The sequence below is a fragment of the Cicer arietinum genome, chromosome 2 (assembly GCF_000331145.2).
Source record: "Cicer arietinum cultivar CDC Frontier isolate Library 1 chromosome 2, Cicar.CDCFrontier_v2.0, whole genome shotgun sequence".
Classification (NCBI taxonomy): domain Eukaryota; kingdom Viridiplantae; phylum Streptophyta; class Magnoliopsida; order Fabales; family Fabaceae; genus Cicer; species Cicer arietinum.
In genome coordinates this window covers 42,722,625-42,744,216 of record NC_021161.2, presented here as the reverse complement: position 1 = coordinate 42,744,216, position 21,592 = coordinate 42,722,625, and the positions used below count along the sequence as shown (strand labels likewise).

The 21,592-nt window shown below is 29.8% G+C and overlaps 1 protein-coding gene across 1 annotated transcript; it reads right to left on the bottom strand.

The window, feature by feature from the left end:
* Window positions 1-3,170: 3,170 nt before the first annotated feature.
* Window positions 3,171-3,943, bottom strand: LOC101509041 (uncharacterized; the record flags this gene model as incomplete). The annotated part of the gene is made up of 1 exon (XM_027332177.2): window positions 3,171-3,943. A coding segment is annotated over one exon (525 nt), but the record flags the coding sequence as incomplete, so codon positions are not given.
* Window positions 3,944-21,592: the final 17,649 nt, after the last annotated feature.

Here is a 21,592-nt window from a genome sequence, read left to right as displayed (position 1 = left end):
TTTTAGTGTGTGGAGAATGAACATAAACTTGGCCTACTTATAGAGTTTCAATTATGGTTGAGTTCGTGGTCGAAGAAGTAATAAATTTCATTTGTAGAACAAAAAAACGTAACATAAAATTCAATTGGCCCCTTTTCACAAATTCATACTCATTCAATCAAGAAATTCAATGACCAATAGGAGGTCATGCATGACTTCACACATGAAGAGTAGACCACTTTGAAAATGATAAATTTATGGACTGATGACTAGATGGAGATGTATATATTTGAATGTGAGTATTGTAATTCTTTTGCAAGTTGTCAATGTGTAGAGAATATGTTTTGATTCCATCACCAAATCGCCTTTTGAAATGGCGATTTTTCAAAGGTGCAGCAAAGTTGCCTTTTGGAATGGCGACTTTCAAAGTATCTATAACAAGGTCACCCTTTGGAATGACAATTTGCCAAAGCTGGTAAAATGAAGCCGACCTTTGGAAATGCGATTCTCCAAAGCTTCCTGAAAATAATATGTTGTGTGTGTGCATGTGTAGCTTGTTATGTGTGTATAATTATTTTCTATTATTTTCTTTATCTTTCATCCAAATTTGTAAAATCATATAAGTGGCACAAAAAATATAGTTTTCCTGATTTATTAAAATTGAGAAATATGTGAAAGACAAGATATTGGTAAATATTTCAAAAGTGAGGGAAAAAAAAAGGTATTCGAATTCATTCAAAATGCAACCTTACTTACTTAAAGAAAAAATTGAAGAAAAGTTGAAGTTAGAAAATAATAAGAGGGTGTATAATATAATTTTTCGACACCTTGTCTCCTTTTGCGAAGGTCTAGTTCATTATGAATTGTTAAATGTTGAAGACGACGATGATGTTGAACTCATGTTTGATGTTCATAAACAGTGGTTGTAACTCGGCTTTATCGAGTTATATGTCCATCATCCTCAATCATACCTCACCATGAATAAAATTTGCAAACATAACACACTCATTCTTTTCAAAATTATGAATCTTACCAACCTGAACCATACTTTGACCAAGTCGAAACATCTAAACCTGAACCATGTCAACCTAAATTGTATATTCCACTAGGTGGTGTGGGCGATTTTGACCAAGAAGAAATAAGTGAAGAAAGTGAAGAAGAAACATACTTTGACAAGGAGGAGGAGGACGGCGTCGACGACCTAAAGTCAGAACCCTATGTAATTGCAATGACATACGATCCACCATTCCAACCTAAACTTGGATTATGCTGACCAATCCACTGAATTTGATATGCCTTCTAATGAACCACCTTCATTAGATGCATCTCTTGAGATTGGAATGAAATTTAATGGCAAACTAGATTGTCAACTTGCAATTAAGAACTGCCACATAAAACATTCACCCAATTATCGTGTAGTGCAATCTGATCAATACATGTATGTAATTAAATGTGTGAATCCATAATGCTTGTTCAAATGCAGGGTTTTCTCTAAGCCAAAAAAGTAAGCAATAAGTGCTTGGTCGTTTGAAGGGGCTCCCCATTTGGGAAAAATCCTCTATGTCACAAGATCATACCAAACTTGACTATCACATCACATGTGAATGCATAAAGTCACTTTTGAAACTTGACCCATTAATTAAAGTGAAGGTGATCATTGCACATATTCGAGAACAATACAACTACACAATCACCTATAGAAATACATGGATGGAAAAGAACAAAGCTACCGAAACAATTTATGGGAACTGGGAGAAGTCTTACAATAACCTTGAAAGGTGATTGTTGGCTACGAAAAAAATTTCTTCAAGGAACTATTTTGGAACTTGAAGTATCACCTCCATGGAACTTGGTTGTACAACAAGTAAAATAGGACTCTATTTATGCACTTGTGGAATGTGAGAAAAGGGGTGCTTGAAGTATTTTTTTGAAAAAACATGAGAAGGTACGTCACACCTCAAGTCAACGTTTGTTTGATTTCAAATAGGCACGAATTCATTAAAAGTGCTTATAATAATACAAATAATGGTTGGCATTACCCTCCGTCAACACATATGTACTACATACGCAAAATTTCATGCGAGAGTTCAAGGACAAGGAACTTCAAATAAAAGTTGTTTGTATGGATAATGATCTAATTCTTCTTAGTATATTTTCTACTTATCACTTTATAATACCTAATAATTTTTACATCATTTATAACAGGATATGCATTAATTGAGCCGTCATTTACTGCAATAAAATCAAGATGGCAAATTCAGATGCTTTAAGATGGGTTGATAATATTTCCCCAAAACAATGGACTATGGTGTATTCTCAAGGTCGGCGAAGGGGACACATGACAACAAACATTGTCGAGTCAATCAACGCAATGCTCAAGGGTATACACAAATTTCCGATCACTGCTTTGGTCCAATCAACTTACTATAGGTTGAGAGTTTATATGTAGAAAGGGGAAAACAACATCAGACGTCATTAGCTTCTGGTCGAGTATACACAGAAGATTGCATAGACAAATTTAAATATAAAGTTGGTAAGTCTAATATTCACCAAGTCATGCGATTCGACCAAAATTTCTATTCTTTCATAGTACATGAAATAGTAAATTCAAGCAAGATGCGACCAATTGGTCATTTCGAAGTTAACCTTCAAAGAAAATGACGTGATTGTGGAAAATTTTAAGCTATATACGCCATAAGAATTTTCCACAATATAGGTTTCTCTTAATATAAGTTTCTCATAAGAATTTCATTTGTCATTTTCACACAAAAAAAAAAAAAAAATCTTTCAAATTTTCAACTGATAATGATTCTTTTTGTAATATACCTCTAATTATTATACATATCGATATCTTGTAACTAACTATATATATTATAATTTTTATATTATTTAAGAAATAAATATTATGGCAAGTAAATAACTTAATTTAATTTAAACTTTAAAAAAGTAAAATAATTAACAAATATAATACTAATATCAATTTTATTAAGTAAAAAAAGTTTTATTACTTCTTCCATTTTATATTATATGTTACTTTATCAATTTCATACAAATTAAGAAATATAGTTGATATTATATGAAAAGATAAATTATGAGTTGTTTTATAAAAATATATTTCATTAAAATATATGAAAGATAAATTAAAAGAATTAAAAATAAATCGGAATAATAAATAATAAAAGCATATAATAGAAAAAAGAAAAATTAGTAATTTATTAATATTGTAAAACATCATATAATTTAAAATCATATTTTAATAAAATGATATATAATTTAAAATCGAATGAGTAATAAATTTTTTACTTATCCCAACTTTTAGTTTGATCCAATGAAACACGCTACCGCATAAAACCGAAGCGGCAAAACCGTTAAATCTAAGACATATTATTTTTATCTTAGATTTAAAAATATTGCTGCCACTAAACATAGTATCTAAATCTTAATTTAAAAAATCTAAAATGGAATCAAATTCACAAGGGTTGTTGGAACCCCAATAGCAATCACTGACACTAGGGTCTTCGTTTAAAAAATTTTCAAGATTTGGAAGCTCCAAAGTTGGATCATCTTGTAATAAAGAGCATGAGCCAATTTTCTCATTAATTTTGTCATCATTCACGTGCAATAAACTCTTCCACCACATGGCCGACATTGTAGAACAATCTCCACCATCACCAATTGGTACCATACTCTCACTATCTTTTGCAATATCACCATCTTTATTTGAAACCATGAATGGTTTCAAAAAATTATGTTTCCCATTTAACCATAGTGAATGAGATGAAAAAGTTCGAGGTTGAGGTTTAATAATTTCGTGAGGTTTCATTGTTTCCTTAGGTTTCTCTTTTTCTTTGTTTTCTTCTTTTTTTGAAACAATGGTCTTCTTGCGTAGGTGTGTGTGCCAATAATTCTTCACATCATTCGCTGTCCTACCCGGAAGCCTTGCAGCAATCAATGACCATCTAATTTATATACAATTGTTGCAAATGAGATATTGAGGCATGGTGTGGCTTAAATAAATGCCAAAAAAAAATGAAATTTAATCAAGTTTTGGACCAAAATTCTGTTTGAAAGACCAAAACTAGGGAGAAACAAATTGGGGGGACTACTTTCGTAATTCAGCTAAAATAGAGGGACTAAAACTGCAATTAAGTCTTAAGTTTAAGGATTATTATTTGGTGTCTCGTCCTAGGACCAACTCGGTCTCGTCTTTATTTCGTCTTGTCCTTAATGAACTAGCAACTCATTGGATTAAAGAACATATTAGAGTTTCAAATTTGACTCAATCAAATATTAAAATCGAATAAAAGACACATCAAATTCGACCTAACTCGTCGTTTGTATACCCCTAATTTATGATAGGCGCTCAAACAAACAAAAAAATAGACTAAACAAAGATAAAAGTATCTTACATGGAATTAAAAGACGAGAAGAAAAAAAATAAACAAAAATTATTAAAGATGGACCACTTAAAAAAAACAAATTAATTAAAACAAAAATTATATAAAGTCAAATATATTCATGTATCTTAAAAATACACACGCACCACAGACAATTTTTTTTTTTTAAAGAACTAGCTAGAGTGCAAAAACGTAGAATTTGTTAACAATGAAAATAGGAAGAAAGATGAAGAAGAGAAACAACCACTCGATGGTTTCATAACATAGAATGAACTAAACTAAAGTTAATAGGGTTACAATGAGTATATATATAGGAAAATAGAAAATATCTAAAATACCCTTACTACTAATATATAATAACATTATCTAATATCTCCCCTCAAACTCACGATGCATTAACATGGAGCATCGAGAGTTTTTCAACTAAAAAACGGAAACGTTTAATGGAATGCATCTTTGTGAACAAATAAGCAATATGTAAAGAAGAAGAGACAAATGGTAGAGTAATAGTTCCATGCTGAAGATGATGACGAGTAAGATGACAATCAATCTCAATGTGTTTGGTGCGTTCATGAAAGACCGAGTTGTGAGCAATTTGAATAGCACTCTTGTTATCGCAGTGCATCGGAATTGGCTCAGAAAGCGAGATACCCATATCAGGCAAAAGCCAACGCAACCAAATTATTTCAGCGGTAGTGGATGCCATAGCACGATACTCAACTAATGTAGAAGAGCGAGAAACAATGTTTTGTTTCTTACTCTTCCAAGAAATAAGAGAGTCTCCAAGAAAGATACAAAACCTTGTGGTGGATTTACGATCAGTGGTATCACCAGCCCAATCAGCATCAGAATAAGCTCGTAACTCCAATGAGGATGACGATGGAAAGAGAAGACTTTGAAATTGAGTTCCTCGAAGATAACGAAGAACTCGAAGAACTACTGCCTAATGTAATGTAGTGGGAGAGACAACAAACTGACTAACAACATGAACATCATAAGCAATGTCAGGTCTGGTAATCGTAAGATTCACTAAGTTGTCAACCAAAGTACGATACAAAGTGGAATCTGGTAAAGGAATACCATATGAGGGAGCATATTTTACATTCAACTCAAGAGGGGTATTTGATGCTCTAGTATCAGAAAGACGAGCCTGATCAAGAATGTTGGCAATGTACTTACTTGGATTGAGAAAGAAGGTAGCCTCTAGGAGAGTAGGCAACTTCAATCCCCAAGAAATAGCGAAGAGTTCCCAAGTCCTTCATCTCAAACTGTTTGGCTAACTGCAATTTCAACTCATTGATTCCACTAACATCATCACCTGTAATAATCATATCATCAAAATATAGAGAAAGTATAATACGACCATGAGTGGTGGACCTTATAAACAATGTATAATCATGTTCACTAGAGCGAAAACCAAGAGAAGTGATCACAGTAGAGAATTTCTCAAACCAAGCTCGAGGAGCCTGTTTAAGACCATATAGAGCATTTTTTAACTTACATACTTCCCCTGGATTATGAGAAACTCCTTGTGGAGCGACCATATAGACTTCTTCATGAAGCTCACCATTTAAAATGCATTTTTGACATACATTTGGGAAATATGCCATTGACAAATAGATGCCACTACAATAAGAGTACGAATAGTGGTCATCTTGGCTACAGGAGCAAAATTTTCTTCATAATCCATACCATATTGTTGAGAGAAACCCCTAGCAACAAGACGTGCTTTATAGCGCTCAATTGATCCATCAGACTTTGTTTTGATCTTGTATACCCAACGAGACCCAATAGCACGTTTTCCAGGAGGAAGAGATACTAATTCCCAAGTGTTGGTTTTGTGCAATACAGATAGTTCTTCTGCCATAGCCTGCTGCCAAAGAGGATCAAGAACAACCTCTTTATAGGAAGAGGGCTCAGAAAAACTGTGAATAGAGGTTAAGAAAGAAGCAAACGAAGCTGAGTAAGTTGAATAGACAAAATCAGGTAACTGAGTAAACTTACGTTGACGAGAAGGGTAACGAGGAGGATCAACAATCGCATGAGGTGGTTGGACAGTCGGGGGGACAAGAGGGGTGTCATCATGTGGAGTAGTAGTATTTGTCCTGCAATTCTCAACATTACAATCACTAGAAGCGTTATCATTAGGACCAAACGGATCAATATGGGTTAGTTCAGAACTCTTAGTAATCTGTGAATCAGAGGAAACAGAGTAAAAAGGGATGTGCTCAAGAAAAACAACATTACGAGATACATAAAGTTTTCTTGCATGAGGATCATAACAACGATAACCCTTTTGACCATCCCCATAACCAAGAAAAACACACATGGTTGAACGAGAAGACCACTTACTACGCTCTACTTGAGGGCGAAGAACAAAAGAAGTAGAACCAAAAACTTTCAAAGAATAGTAATCAGGAGTAGAAGCATACAATTTTTCAAAGGGAGACAAACCTGATATGATAGAGGATGGAATTCTATTAATAGCATGAACAGCAGTAAGAACTGCTTCTCCCCAAAACTCACTAGACTCTGAAGCGCACAACAAAAGGGAACGAGCAGTCTCTATAATGTGACGGTGTTTCCTTTCAGCAACTCCATTTTGTTGAGGAGTATCAGTACAAGATGTTTGGTGGCGGGTGCCATCATAAGCAAGTAATTTAGAAAATTTATTAGAAGTATATTCACCACCTAAATCACAACGAAAAAACTTTATAACATAATTATGTTGAATTTTGACCATTGCACAAAATATATGATAAATGTCAAAAAATTTAAACCGATTTTTCATAAGATAAACCCAACAATAACGAGTGTAATCATCAATAAACGAAACATAATATCTAGATCCACCTTTGGTGAGAACCGGTGATGGACCCCAAACATCATAGTGAACAAAATCAAAAGGCGCATATGAAACGGAAACATTTTTACTAAACGGTAACCGACACAGACAAGGCAGGTTTCACAGACACAAAAGATTTATCATCGTATGTCATATGATGAGATGCTCTAGAATCAAGAATCCATATGGAAGGAGATATACCTGACATACCAGAGGAGTTCAAACCTTTAGAAGAGGTGGCAGACATGGCATGTGATTGAGTGGCAAGAAGTCTTTGAAGCTATTCTGCAATATTAGATATTTGGGAAGCAGTCTCAGATGAGTATACAAAACCAAAACTAGAGCCAACGGTAAGAGGAGTAGAAGCAACAACATTAGACGATGGCCCCCTAAAATTCTTCTTATGTGCTCTCCCCAATTTCGGACAACGTGCTTTCCAATGACCTTTTTCTTTGCAGAATGCACATTCATCATTACCAAGCCCAACTCTCCCTTGAGATTTTTTTTTTTTTAACAGGAGCAACAAAAGTAGATGGAGGAGTTGAGAGAATTTTCTTATCTAACACACCAGAATGAGTCTTAAGTCTGATTTCTTCTGCCAACAATTCACTAACTACTGATTCAACATTAGGAAGGGGAAACCATGCAAAATACCCCCACGAAGGCCCTCAAAATCATCACGAAGAGCCATTAGAAACCAAACCAGACGTTGCTCCTCTCTTTGATCAATGTATGCTTTGACAGCTTTCAACTCAGGTGATTCCATAAGAGTCAATTGATCCCACAGATTAGTCATTGCCGAATAGAATTCCTGAATGGTCATACTGCTCTGCTTAAGGGCTCTAATATCACTTTCCAACTGATAATATTTTGCAAAGTTAGACTGAACATACAAACGTTTCAAGTGATCTCAAATCTCTTAGCAGTATCATATTTTTCTAGTTGTACTCCTATAGACAACTCAACAGAATTATTAATCCAAGTAATAATTTTTGAATTACTAACATTCCATGTTTTCAGATCTTTTGCATATTGAGCTTCATCCTTTTTATCTGTAGGCTTAACAGAAGTTTCATCAACAAAATCCCACATATCTTTTCCAATCAAAAAAATTTTCATCACATAACTCCAATAAGAGTAATTTTGTCCATTGAGGTGAACACTAACAGCTTGAAGAGAATCATCCTTAACACCAGCCATAACAAATAATGACAGGAAAATATGACAAACACAATCACTGAGACAAAATAAATTAGGGATAACCTGGTGCTGTGCGAGCACGATTTCTCTCTCTCCAAACGTCGTTTCGTCGATCTGACCGTTGAAGACGAAGACCTAAATGTTGCGAACCTTCTGTCCAAAAATCAGTCCGATCCAACGGTTAACGAATGCGCAATTGATGTTTTTCTGAGACTGATTTAACAAAATCGAGAATATGGTTACTCTTCTCTCTTCTCTACGGTAGATCTCAAAATCAACCAAAACTCTTTGATACCATGTTAACAATGAAAAGGGGAAGAAAGAGGAAGAAGAGAAACAACCACTTTAGGGTTTCATAACATAGAATGAATCAAACTAAAGTTAATAGGGTTACAATGAGTATATATATAAAAAAATAGAAAATATATAAAATACCCTTACTACTAATATATAATAACATTATCTAATAGAATTTACGTTCCAATTATGTCAGACATCTTAAAGTTATCATTTATGATTTACAACATTATAATAAGTTTACTAAATAAAAAATATCGAAAATTTGGAGAGTTAAGCCAACATCTAAAAAACAAGGATATATAATACTGTCTCAGGAAAAATGAATGCAAGTGTGATAAACCAAAGATTATGATAAAAATTACAAATAATTAACGAAAACTAAAAAGAGGTAAGACAATACCAATTACCGTAAAATTAAAGTAATTCTAACTACAACGTGGAGACAAATACAACGTTAACAAGTCTTTAAGACACGTGATATTTATTCCCTATAAATATTAGTATTGGGTAATTAACGTTATTAGTTTGTATTTATGCATAATATACAAGATTAACTAATTGTTATTTTTTAATGTATTTGAAATTTTTCTAAACAAAATAGAAATAATTCATTCAAATATTAATTTATTTAGATAATATTCTAAACAATATCTTATAGTTTGAATTTAAGGCTTATTGATAGTTTTAATATAGAACACGTATAGTTAGTTGTTGGATTTGGGTGCGATTTTCTCAGTTAAATCATGTTGTATTGTGTTGCATAACTTGTGTTTCCCCGTAAATTATGACGTTGATTTCGTAGCAGCCGCTAAACGCTTATGGATCTCAACCGTACCATAAAAAATTAGAGCATTTGGATAGTGTTAGGGTCTCATGCACATATGTGAGTTCAGACATGTCACGTATAGTTCACGACGGAATGAGCCTTAGACCAACCCGAAACAGTTGTCTCAAAGTTGTTGGCACAATGTTCGATTTATTTATAGATAAAATTATGGCTTTAATTTAATTTTTATTTTATTTTAAATTGTATCTTCATATCAAATTTGGTCAATAATGATTTTATTCAAAAATAATTATGAACAAGATGTTTTTTTGATAATATGATCTTTCGTCAATTCTTTATTTTTGAATTCATATATGTGAGCAGTTCTTCTAGATTGATTATGTTCGAATTTTGTTCAGATTGAGTTTGTAAATTCTTCATATTGATTATGTTTGTATTTTGTTTAGATTAAGTTTATAAATTATTCATATTAAAACTGTTCAAATTTTGCTGTATATAAATCTTGATCCTCTTCTTGTAAATAATTCATATTTTCTTGTGATAAATCTTATCATATATTCTTTTCAACTTGATCAAAGATTTTCTTCAATCATAAATCTGAATCAAATCTTATTTTAGATTTTCTTCAAAAACATTTTACCATATATTATTTTCAACTTGGTCAAATATTTTCTTCAATCATAAATATAAATCAAAACTTATTTTAGATTTTCTTCAAAAACATGAATCTTCTTTTATATTATGCGAAGTCAAATATATTGATCTCATAGAATATTTATGTTAACAACAAACCTCTGTATAAAATCAACTTGATTCCAACAATCTCTCCCTTTTTTATGATGACAAAAACTGTATTTTTTATAACAACTTTTCTTTTAAATGTTTTGACTCCCCTTTACTTAAAACTTACTCTAAGTCTATGTATTTTTTTTTCTCCCCACATAATCAAACATCTTTGTCTCCCTTTTGTCATTAGACAAAAAGACATGAAAGTGAAATTTGCCTCTTTTTTTGTACTTTTTTTAATCATATAATGAAAATAACATAAACATAAAATTTATCAAAAGTATGAAACTAAACTACTTTAAGGTTGACACGATATCAGTTAGGTAAAAGAATGAGGTTTAGGTTTTTCTTGATGAAGTCAAACATATCTTAGTTAGTGGTTTGGTGAATATGTCAACCCATTAATGTTCAGTATCTACAAACTGGATATTAAGCACACATTTCTGAACAAAGTCCCTAATGAAATGGTGTTTGATTTCTATGCGTCAAGTCTGGAAGCGGTAATGTCAGGTCTTCCCCTAAATCTTGCACATACACATCCACTAAACATAATGTCAGGTATGGGAGCAATAAGGTAAAGTTGGGATCCTATCATTTCTTTACAGGTTTTCTGGTCAACTTTTGGGCCTGAATAATCTTTTTCAAGTAAATAGGTAGGGTGCATTGGTGTAGCCATAATTTTGCAATCACTCATCCTAAACTTCTTGCGAAACTCTTTTGTATATTTAGTTTGATGAATGTATATACCTTTTTTACTTTTCTGAATTTGTATCGCTAATAATAACTTAAGTTCTTCCCTCAAACTCATTTGAAATTCATGTTGTATCAATTTAGAAAATTCTTGGCAAAGAGTGCCGTTAATAGATCCAAAAATAATGTCATCAACATAAATTTGAATAATAAGAATGTCATTTCCTATTGATTTTCTAAAAAGTGTATCATCTACTTGTCCTCTTTCAAAGTTATTTTTAAGCAAGAAGTTACTAAGTTTATCATACCATGCCCTAGGTGTTTGTTTTAGACCATACATAGATTTCTTAAGTTTAAAAACATGATTTGGAAATTTAGAACTTTCAAAACCTGCAGGTTGTTTAACATAGACTTCTTCACTTATATAACCATTTATAAAAGCAATTTTAACATCCATTTGAAACAATGTAATGTTATTATTTGCAACAAAAGAAAATAGGATACGAATAGTTTCTAACCTGGCCACTGGAGCAAATGTCTCAGTGTAATCAATGTCTTTTTGTTGACTGTAGCCTTCTACGACAAGCTTGCCTTGTTTTTTACCATTTCACCATTTTTATTTAGCTTGTTTCTAAAAACTCACTTGGTTCAAATAATGTTCTTATTTGGTTTAGGTACTATATCATAAACATCATTCCTGTTAAATTAATTTAACTCTTCTTGCATTGCATGAATCCATCCATCCTCTATCAATACTCCATTAGCAGAGGTAGGCTCAATTGATGAGATACAACCAAACAAAGTGGTATCTTTTAGTGATGATATGTTCCTCAAAAGATCACTTGCACTTCCAATGATTAGAATTTCAAGATGAGATGACTTATACTTCCATTCAGATCTTCCTTCTAACTTATCTTGATTAATTTTGAGTTGATCAAATTCATCCTCTAAAGATTTGTCATTTTCTTCTAATTTGCTTGTATCCTCTGATTTTTCAAATTCTTTTGGTACCTCTAGTTAGAGTTTGCATGATTATAATGAGCATATTGAGTGAGAGACACATATCGGGAGTGACACGATATTTTGTCGTTTGTTATGAAACACACGAGGTCGATGAGCTTGCTACTTATTAGGAGTCACATACATACCTAGATGTCTAAACATTGTTTACCTATGAAGAGATAAATCATAATATCAAATAAATACAATCCTAAGACTGCACGAGAAGTCTAATAGCGCTTGCTACATCAGAGGAGCATCGTAGCATTAGATTGCCATTTGTCAACATATAGTTCATGATGCATTGGATAGATAGGTTATTGTGTGATAAATGAATTTGAATAGATAGATTATTATGTGATAAATGAATTTGAAGATTGTTGATATATGTGTTGTTTGATCTACTATCATGTACTTTATCATTTCCATTCGATAGATAATACTTGCGTTTTTTGCTTTGTAGTTTTATATGTATTTTTAGATCATGTCATATAGAAGTCCGTAGCTTAAGATGTCGTTGCACTCTATACTCCATATGCAATTGGCAAAGGAGACAATGGTGTAGCTTGATAAAGGGTGTTGTCTTGTTTTGGATAACCAAAGTTTGTTTTGTAAATTGAATTTGAAAACTTGATCTCACATGTATCACACGACATCCTATGGATCCACAGACACCTCGTACCTATGATATATGTATATATAAATTTTTTAAATAATTGTCTATGTAACTAAGTTTAAAGTCATACTAGTGGGATGAACAAGATACGTTAGTTACTTAGATTTCACCAATATGATGTTGAGGTGTCTTAGTGTCGTGGGCCACCTAGTTGGTGGTTACAGTAGAGGGATCATTTTTTTTCATCCCACTAGGTCAATGGAGGTTTGATAAATAGCTTGAAATGCTCTTTTTTGGAGCAATACACTTTGATTCAACCATTTGAGACGAAATACTATTGTGGTTTTTCAAGGAATTTGGAAAATCATTTTTCCGATATACAAGGTCAACGATCTAGAATGGACTGGAAAAGATGACCGAGTTAAGGAGGATTTGATAGAACAAAACTTTGTCTCCGAAAATTGGTTGGTGGCACTTGGAATTACTTTGAAACTTAAGTCGGTGTTTGATTAAGTAAAAAGTAAAAGTATGAGATTGAAAATGTGTATATGTAAAGAATAATATTTATTTATAGTGGGAATATTTAGTGCTTACTATAGTCTAAAGCCTTAAAATTCGTAGATCTCACATCGTAGTACTTGTCTTCTTGCACGGTGAAGCTAGGGCTAGCAAGTAGAGATAGTGTTTTAAAGGTCTCATGTACATATGTGTTTTTTAGACTCTCAGGAATGGTTCACGATAGAATGGACCCTTGACCAAATCTGAAACAATATTTTTTTAAAAAAAATATAGAAAAACGTGTCGGATATATTTAGTTATTTAAGAAATAATTGAATGAATTTTTTTAATTCATTTAATGTCTTTCACGTACTTATTATGTAAACAAAATGAATGTACTAAAAAATAACATTAAAAATTTTTTGCTCCCACAAATTTCACTTCCATGTCCAAGGACATTCCTATCAAAGAATTTTTTTGAGATAATAATTACCTATCCAACAAGCATCCCAAAACTTCAGAAGTTGTCATTTACAACTATTACAACCATAAAGGAGACTAAAAGAAATATTTCAATTCATAATAAATCCTACCACCAATATTATATAGAAGATGAATTATATATAGCTTGAAACATTAATTCAACAATCGTGTAGACTCCACCATAGATGAAGTATCTGTCATTTCTATTTGCAAAAGTGACACTATAAACTGTTACAAAATTTTAAGTCCCACCTCTCTCCCCAAAAATTCTTAGGTTGGCATACTTTCTCCTATGACCCATGCAATTTTCCAAGAGTCACACCCAGTCGATTTGAAATATCTGAGTCTCAATCTATATTTTTTTTATTATTCTAATAATAGTTATTACTTTTATGGGATCTAATCTTTTTTACCATTATATATGTTCCAAACATAGATATTTGTATACTTAGAAAAAAATACTTTTTATTTGTATATTTACAAAAATTTCATTAATTTGATCTAGTGGTAAAAATGTCAAATTTTGGATCCGTATATTGCTGGCTTGAGGCCCACTAGTGTCATTGGAGAGAACAAATGTAAGATTTTTCGTACCTTAGACTAAGACATTATCTACTAATCGTAAATTTTGATTAAAAAAATATTTTTACTATGTAATGATTTAATTTTGTTTAATTACAATTTAGTTCCTCTATTTTCACCATTTAGAAAATTCATTCTCCTATTTTAAAAATTCCACAATTTTGATATCTTTTTTTGATTTTTCAACTAAAAAATGGTGATTTAAAATATTTTAAATGATGCGACATATGATACGATTATGTAAAATGACTAATTTCCATAAAGTTGCAATAAAACATTTTAAAAAATTCAATTTCAACTTCTACAATTATTCATTTTTGCAATTTAATTAATGATATGAATAATTAATGCATCTAGATTCTTTTACATTATAAAATCATAAATCACGTCATTTAAAATATATTACATCGTTATTTTTAAATTCAAAAACTGGAGGAGAGATCAAAATATCAAAATTTAAATAAATAAATAAATAAATTTTATAAATTAGTAAAAATAAGATACCAAAACTATAATTAAATGTTTAATTTTTAATATGTTAAATATTATATATACCAATGATATTAAGTTTTTGTTATTATGTTGAAATACCGACTCTTATGGTACACTATTTTTAATTGGACTGGACTAAGATTTAACATTCAAATCAATTCAATCGAAATCAGAGTACAACTTATTTCCACTTTTAAGTTAACTAGTTTTTTAGCTCAAAGCCGATATATTCACACCATAGTTTAGGATTCCATTCACATTTTTAAGATGAACGGACTTCGGCGTACCACACATATCAAATCAAATGTAACTGAACTTCGTTAGCGTGCAGGTCTAGTATCCATACATCCTTTTATTTGTATATTTTAATGCCAAAAAATTTAACTTTCATAAAAATATTTCTATTTTTCACTTCGATTGATGTTAATTAATATTATATCTATTTCAACTATCGTTTAAGTTTTTTTTACATATATTAAAAAATATAATAATTAAAAAAAAGAAATATATAATTTTATTAAATTATATAGCTTAATTATTAATAAATTTTTTATTATTATTAGTGTAAAATACGATAATATCTTAAAAATTGTATATATAATAATTATTAAAAAATAATATAAAAAATATAATAATTAAAATTACATTAAAAATTATAAATAATTTATTTTGAGACAAATTTCTTTTATTAAAATTACGTTCATTATAAAACTTGAAACTCATGGAGTAAAACGAAAACATCAGCACGTATCAAATTGTTCATAAGACCTTTAACGTGCATGTCTATTATCCACATAGTAATATAGTAGTATTCAATATTTGCACATGCGCATTTTTTGTATATTCACGCAACACTTAATTAATTAGGTACAAAATTGTAATTAATTTTATTTAATAGTTGATTAACTCAAATCACAATCAAAATTGTTATTGAACTATATAATAATATAGTCTTATAATATCGTATCTTATTTAACTTTCAAGCACATGATTATTCACTTGGAACCAACCTTCATAAAAATAAGTAGATATTCTCTACTATGATACTCATAGATTATAATATTATTGACTATTATAAGGATTGAAGTATCTTTTTCAATACATTTTTACTTTATCAAAACAAAAATTTAATTATTTTTAACAAAATTTAAACTAGTTACTTCCTCCAATTTCAAATATAATAAAAATAAATTAATAAATATATATATATATGTTTGATTTAAGAAAAAATGTTAAAAAGATATCCTAATTAAGTATAAAAAAAGTAGTAGACATCATGAAACATTTGCATTCATAATACATATGCGTGTGTTGAATAATCATATATTTGACTTTTAGATAAATGGATAAATCCAAGAAAAGTGACTGATAAAAAGATATAGTGAAATCAATCATTGAGGCAATAATAAAGTCGTTTGTTTGTAGCTATGATGGATGGTGTTATGTAGGACATGTATGCTGATGGTTCTGGAAGGGTACGCGTCATGTGGTGTATATTTGTCCGCAACGCAATTCTGTCAATAATGACAATTTGTAAGACAGATGTCGCTCTTTTACATGCCTCATATTGCACGGACACAAGGACCAATGTTGGTTTCAAATTACTTATTATATAAATAAAATAGATGATATTAGTTCTATTAAATTATTTTTGTTAAATATTAATAATTTATTAATATCACAAATTAAATTAAATAATATAAATTATATGATGTAATTGAATAAAATATGTTAAAATGAAATAATTAATTCTTTTAAAATAAATATTTTCAATAAATTAATTATTTATTATGAGATAGAAAGAAGAAAATATTTTCTGACGAAACTTTGTTTTATGCTAACTGTCACAGTTATGTAGAAAGAGAAGCCTCAGTTTTATATAGTTGGCATGCTCCCAGCCGCGTAATAAATAGTCGACGACGTGCATCAATGGTTTTTGTCATAAGCATCGCTCATTCCTCTTATTCAAAAGTATCTAAATTTTGAAGTTAAGATGTATTCTCCTATTATATGAAAATTACAAATTTAATTTTTTAATTCAATAAATGAATTATCTAATTTTTTTTAATGTCAAGTTTATTTTTTAAAATTTGTAAATATTTATACTGAAGATTTCAATTTCAAACCAATTCAATTATAACTCCAAATTATTCTGATTTTTTTATACACCTGTGTATTTTTTAAAGAATTTTTTATTATAATAATCTTAAATAAAAAAATTTATGGCAAACCGTAAACTTTTGTTTTTATTTTCTTTTTTTCGTTTTCTTAACAATTACGTTAAAGTATTTGTTAGCTGACTCTTGAACAAAATGAATACTTGAGTGATTGGTCAAAAGTTTAAAAGTTTAAGTGTGGAAATAGTCCGGCCCAGTTTGCAAAATATAATAAAATAAAATAGTTTATTTTTTTAGTGTTTTTTTAAATGTCAAAATATAATAAAAATAAAAACAAAATATATACTGTGTCCCTTTATTTAATTTTATATTATAATTTAATTTTTTTATTTTTTTTTATTTTAAGTAACAATTTAATCATTTATATCTTAAAATATCAATAATATTATCGTTTTTTTTTTACATAAATACAAAAAATTCATTAACATATTCAACAAAACTCAAAAATTAGTAATTATCTTCAATTGAATTTATATTTTTATCAAATTCATAACTTAGATATTTAAATAAATTTATATTTTCAGTTCCATCAACAACAATAATATAAAATTCATCAAATAAAGAACTCACATTATTTAGATTAGGAATTTGATTTAGAGAATGATAGAAAGAAGAAGATATTGTCTTGATGATTGAAGATCAAATCTTAAAATTTTGAGTTCTTTATTTAATCGATTTGATGTTGTTGTTGTTAGAGATGAAAATATAAATTTATTTGAGTTATAAATTTGATAAATATATAAATTTTTTTAAAATTAATAATGGTTTTTCTGGATTTTACATGGTGAGTAATAAATTTTGTGATTTTATATTAAAAATAATATTATTATCGATATTTTAAGAAATAAAGAATCAAATCGTTTTTTAATTTAAATAAATAATTAAATTAATGAAAAAAAATAAATAATTAAATCGTTAGCTAAAATAAACTACGTGAAGCACTAAAAGTAACTTAAATAGAAAACCAACGGACATGATCAATCACCAATTAATTACAAACCAAAGTAAAACATCAACCCTCAAACATGGGCCAATAAAAAACCTCATTAAATGCCTAGCAAATACAATCAAGATTACTCACAATCTCTAAACGGTCAAAAGAATTGATTCACATGATAATTTAACTTTTTAATGAAATCGCGATCAGAGATATTTATTTGATCCGATCTACAAGAGTGTTCATCACACACTCCGACTATTTGAATTAGGGATGAGAATATGCTAGGTCGTCCGTCAGGGGCTTATGACCTGGCCTACTTATGGCATGGCCTGAACAAAAAGGCTAGGCTCAGGCCATTTTTAAAACCTATTTATTTAAATAGGTCAGACTCAGGCTTATAAAAAAGCCTATTAGGGCTGACAGACCGGCCTATATATATTTTATTATTTATTAATATTATTTATTATTAATATTTATTATTATTATTATTATTATTATTATTATTATTATATTAATAATATTATTTCTTATTTTAAATTCTATCAATTAAGCAATTACTCAGTAAGCATTCCATATTCAGTAGTTGTTCCATATTCGGTAGCATTCCATATTTGGTAGTCATTTCATATTTGGTAGCTGTTCAATTAGTCAATTAGTCAATTAGTCTTCCATATTTGTTTAAGAGGTAACAATGAGTGTGTTTGTTGCAAAAAAAAAAAATCTATTATTTGACACAAAAAGTTATTTTTTAGGGTTTAAAAGATGTTTGTTTCATATTTTTTAAAAATTATTTTAAATAGGCTTCCAGGCCAAGCCAGACTTTTAAAAAGGTCAGGTCAGACCGAAAAAAAAGCCTATGATAGGTCGTAGGCCAGACTTAGGCCTAAAAAATAAATCGTAGGCCAGACTCAGACCTTTCAAAGTCTGGCCTGGCCTATTCCCACCCCTAATTTGAATACACTAAAATTTCTAAAATGTTAAATACTTCAAATACAACCTAATCACACCACTCTTGTGCATATTCCCAGATTAAGTACCCGCTATTCAAATGTTGTACTAATCTATGATATTACTGTATACATTTATATTTTCATTTTTAATCATCATCAATTATCATTTATATATTGTCCTCTGACATAGAAAAAACTATATATATATTCATTTGATATTAGAGACATTAGCCAATCTATAACTGTTGATTTACTCATCCCATGGGGCTGGGTCAAGGTCAAATAATCCACTGGGCTTTACATCTAACAAATGTGCCCGCCGCCAAAGCATTTCGGTATATTGTTAACTCATTGAACCCCCTCAGTTGTGATTCTTACCTCACCAAATATACAAAATTTCCATTTCATTTTTTAAAGTTTTAAATATTTATACTTATTCAATTATGTACAAAAATATTAATTTTCAAATAAATTGGGAAGTTAAAATTTGAATTATTTATAAATAAAAAATCTAATTGATAAACTCAAAATCGGGAAATTTGTGAAATTCATTTTTTGTTTAAATATCACTTCAAGATTGAAATAAACTGCAAATATATATATAACAAAGTTTTAAAAATTCAAACGATAAAATAGGGGAATTATGTTGGGGGTATGTAAGACTTTTCTATTACAATTTAGCTTTGTCTATTTTATAGGTCAGCCCAGTCTATGAATTGTTGGCCCACTCTAAAAGATTTTATTTTTATATATAAATTAGATCTTGTGCATTAACTCCCAAAAATGAAGTTGGAACACTTTTAGGGTTGTTTAATTTATGGTTAATTTTAATTTTTTATCTATTAAGTTATTTTTATATTTTAATTTAATTCAAATGCATTTTTTGTCTTTTAAGTTATTTTTAGAAAAAAAATATTGGAATATGGTCAATTTGTCATTAGCACATTCAAATAGTAAAATTCTATTCAAATTTTAAAGGCAATTTTCTTTGGTCATATTTTTTGACATGATTACTTATAAAAATCATAGACAATCAATAAAACATATAAGAGTTTATTTGCCACAACAACAAAATAGGGTAAAATATTTAAATGGTTAACTAATAGTTGACCTAAAATTTGCACTTATTATCACCTGCAATTGATGGAAAAAATGTATTTTATAAATATAGGTATATTATTGATATAAAACTATTTTATACTAATGTTCAATGATAATGCATTATTCTACTATATAAGCCTATTATGTAGTTTTTATTTTTTAAATAACAATAAAAAATTATTTTTTATTGATTGTTAGTGTAAAATTAAATTTACATTGTCAATACATTTTCTCATTCTCTATTTAATATATATTACTCCTTCATTGTAAATTTAGTGGTAACTTAACGAAAGAAATATTTTATCGAATTAAATAAAAAATATTTATATTCTAAAATAAATGAAATGATATGTTATTAATAAAATAGTAATTAATTATTTTAATTTTATTTACATGTCAGTAATATCACATATCACCCTAGCTTTGAGTATCAAGTCATAAACTCTTGAGTACCATTCATGCGCTGAAATTACAATATCAATAGACTCGTCTAACTTGTAGCAGTGGAACCTTACTGATTTTGATAACATTTTTCTAAAAAAACAAAGTGTCTCCTCTAAAAGCATTTTTCATGAGTGTTATTGGTATCAGCAAGCTAAAGTAAATGGATGGTGCTTGAAGATCAAAATACTAAAATTTTCCACCTCTCCACTTTTCACCGCAAAGAGAAAAACAAAATCGCAGCACTTTTGGATGAGAATAATAGTTGGGTATATAATGAAGATAAGTTAAAGACAATGATCATTCAGTTCTACTCAGATTTATACAGATCATGTATGACTCATACACACTGTTTGTAGCAAATGCTTGCTTCCCTTCTATTTATAACTTTGTAGGAGAAGAAAATTGCTTTGTTTAGTATGAAAAATTACAAACCACCTTTCCCAAATGGCTACCATCCCATTTTCTTCAAAAGCCAATGGAACATATTGAATCCATCCATTCACAAGTTGATCCTATAGTGTTTTTGAGTATCCTCACAAAATAAGGGAGTTAAACCAAACTCTGTTCACACTAATCCCTAAATGTGATGACCCATCGAGAGTCAGTCACCTTAGATCTATCGCTTTATGTAATGTGAACTAAAAAATAATGACAAAAACTATTGCCACAAACTCATAAAGATTATGCTATATGTGATCTCCCAAAATCCAAGTAGCTTCAAGCTTAGCAGATCTACTACTAACAATATCTTAATTTTGCAGGAAGCAATTCACTCACTTAGTCATATATAGGGCCAAAAGAATTTCAGGATTTTTAAGGTGGACCTCAAGAAAGCTTAGGACTGCATCGAATGGAGTTTTATCACGGAGACCTTGGAAATTTGGAAGCTCACAATTAATATCTCAAATGTCATCAAGAACTGCATCTCTACTACCTCTATAAATATGAATTGAAATGGTGCAAGAACTAATTTATTTAATATTACTAGAGGACTAAGGCAAGGAGACCCATCTATCCCTACCTATTTATGTTGAGTAAGGAAAATGGAGATAATTGAAGTTCGGTCGAGGTATAGGTGGTATACTATCTCATTTCTACTTTGCTAATGATCTTGTGATGGTAGAAAAGACTTTTCTAGACCAGGTAGTTATAATCAAATAAGTTCTCGAGAAATTTTGCTTACATTTTGGATAGGTATTTAATATGTTTAAATCTAAAGTGTCCTTTACCAAAAACACCAGAAGTGATAGAGGAGAAAGTTTAAGTCAAACTCTTGGAGTTTATTGATAAAATGAAAAAGAAGTTAAGTTCTTGGAAAGCTGACAC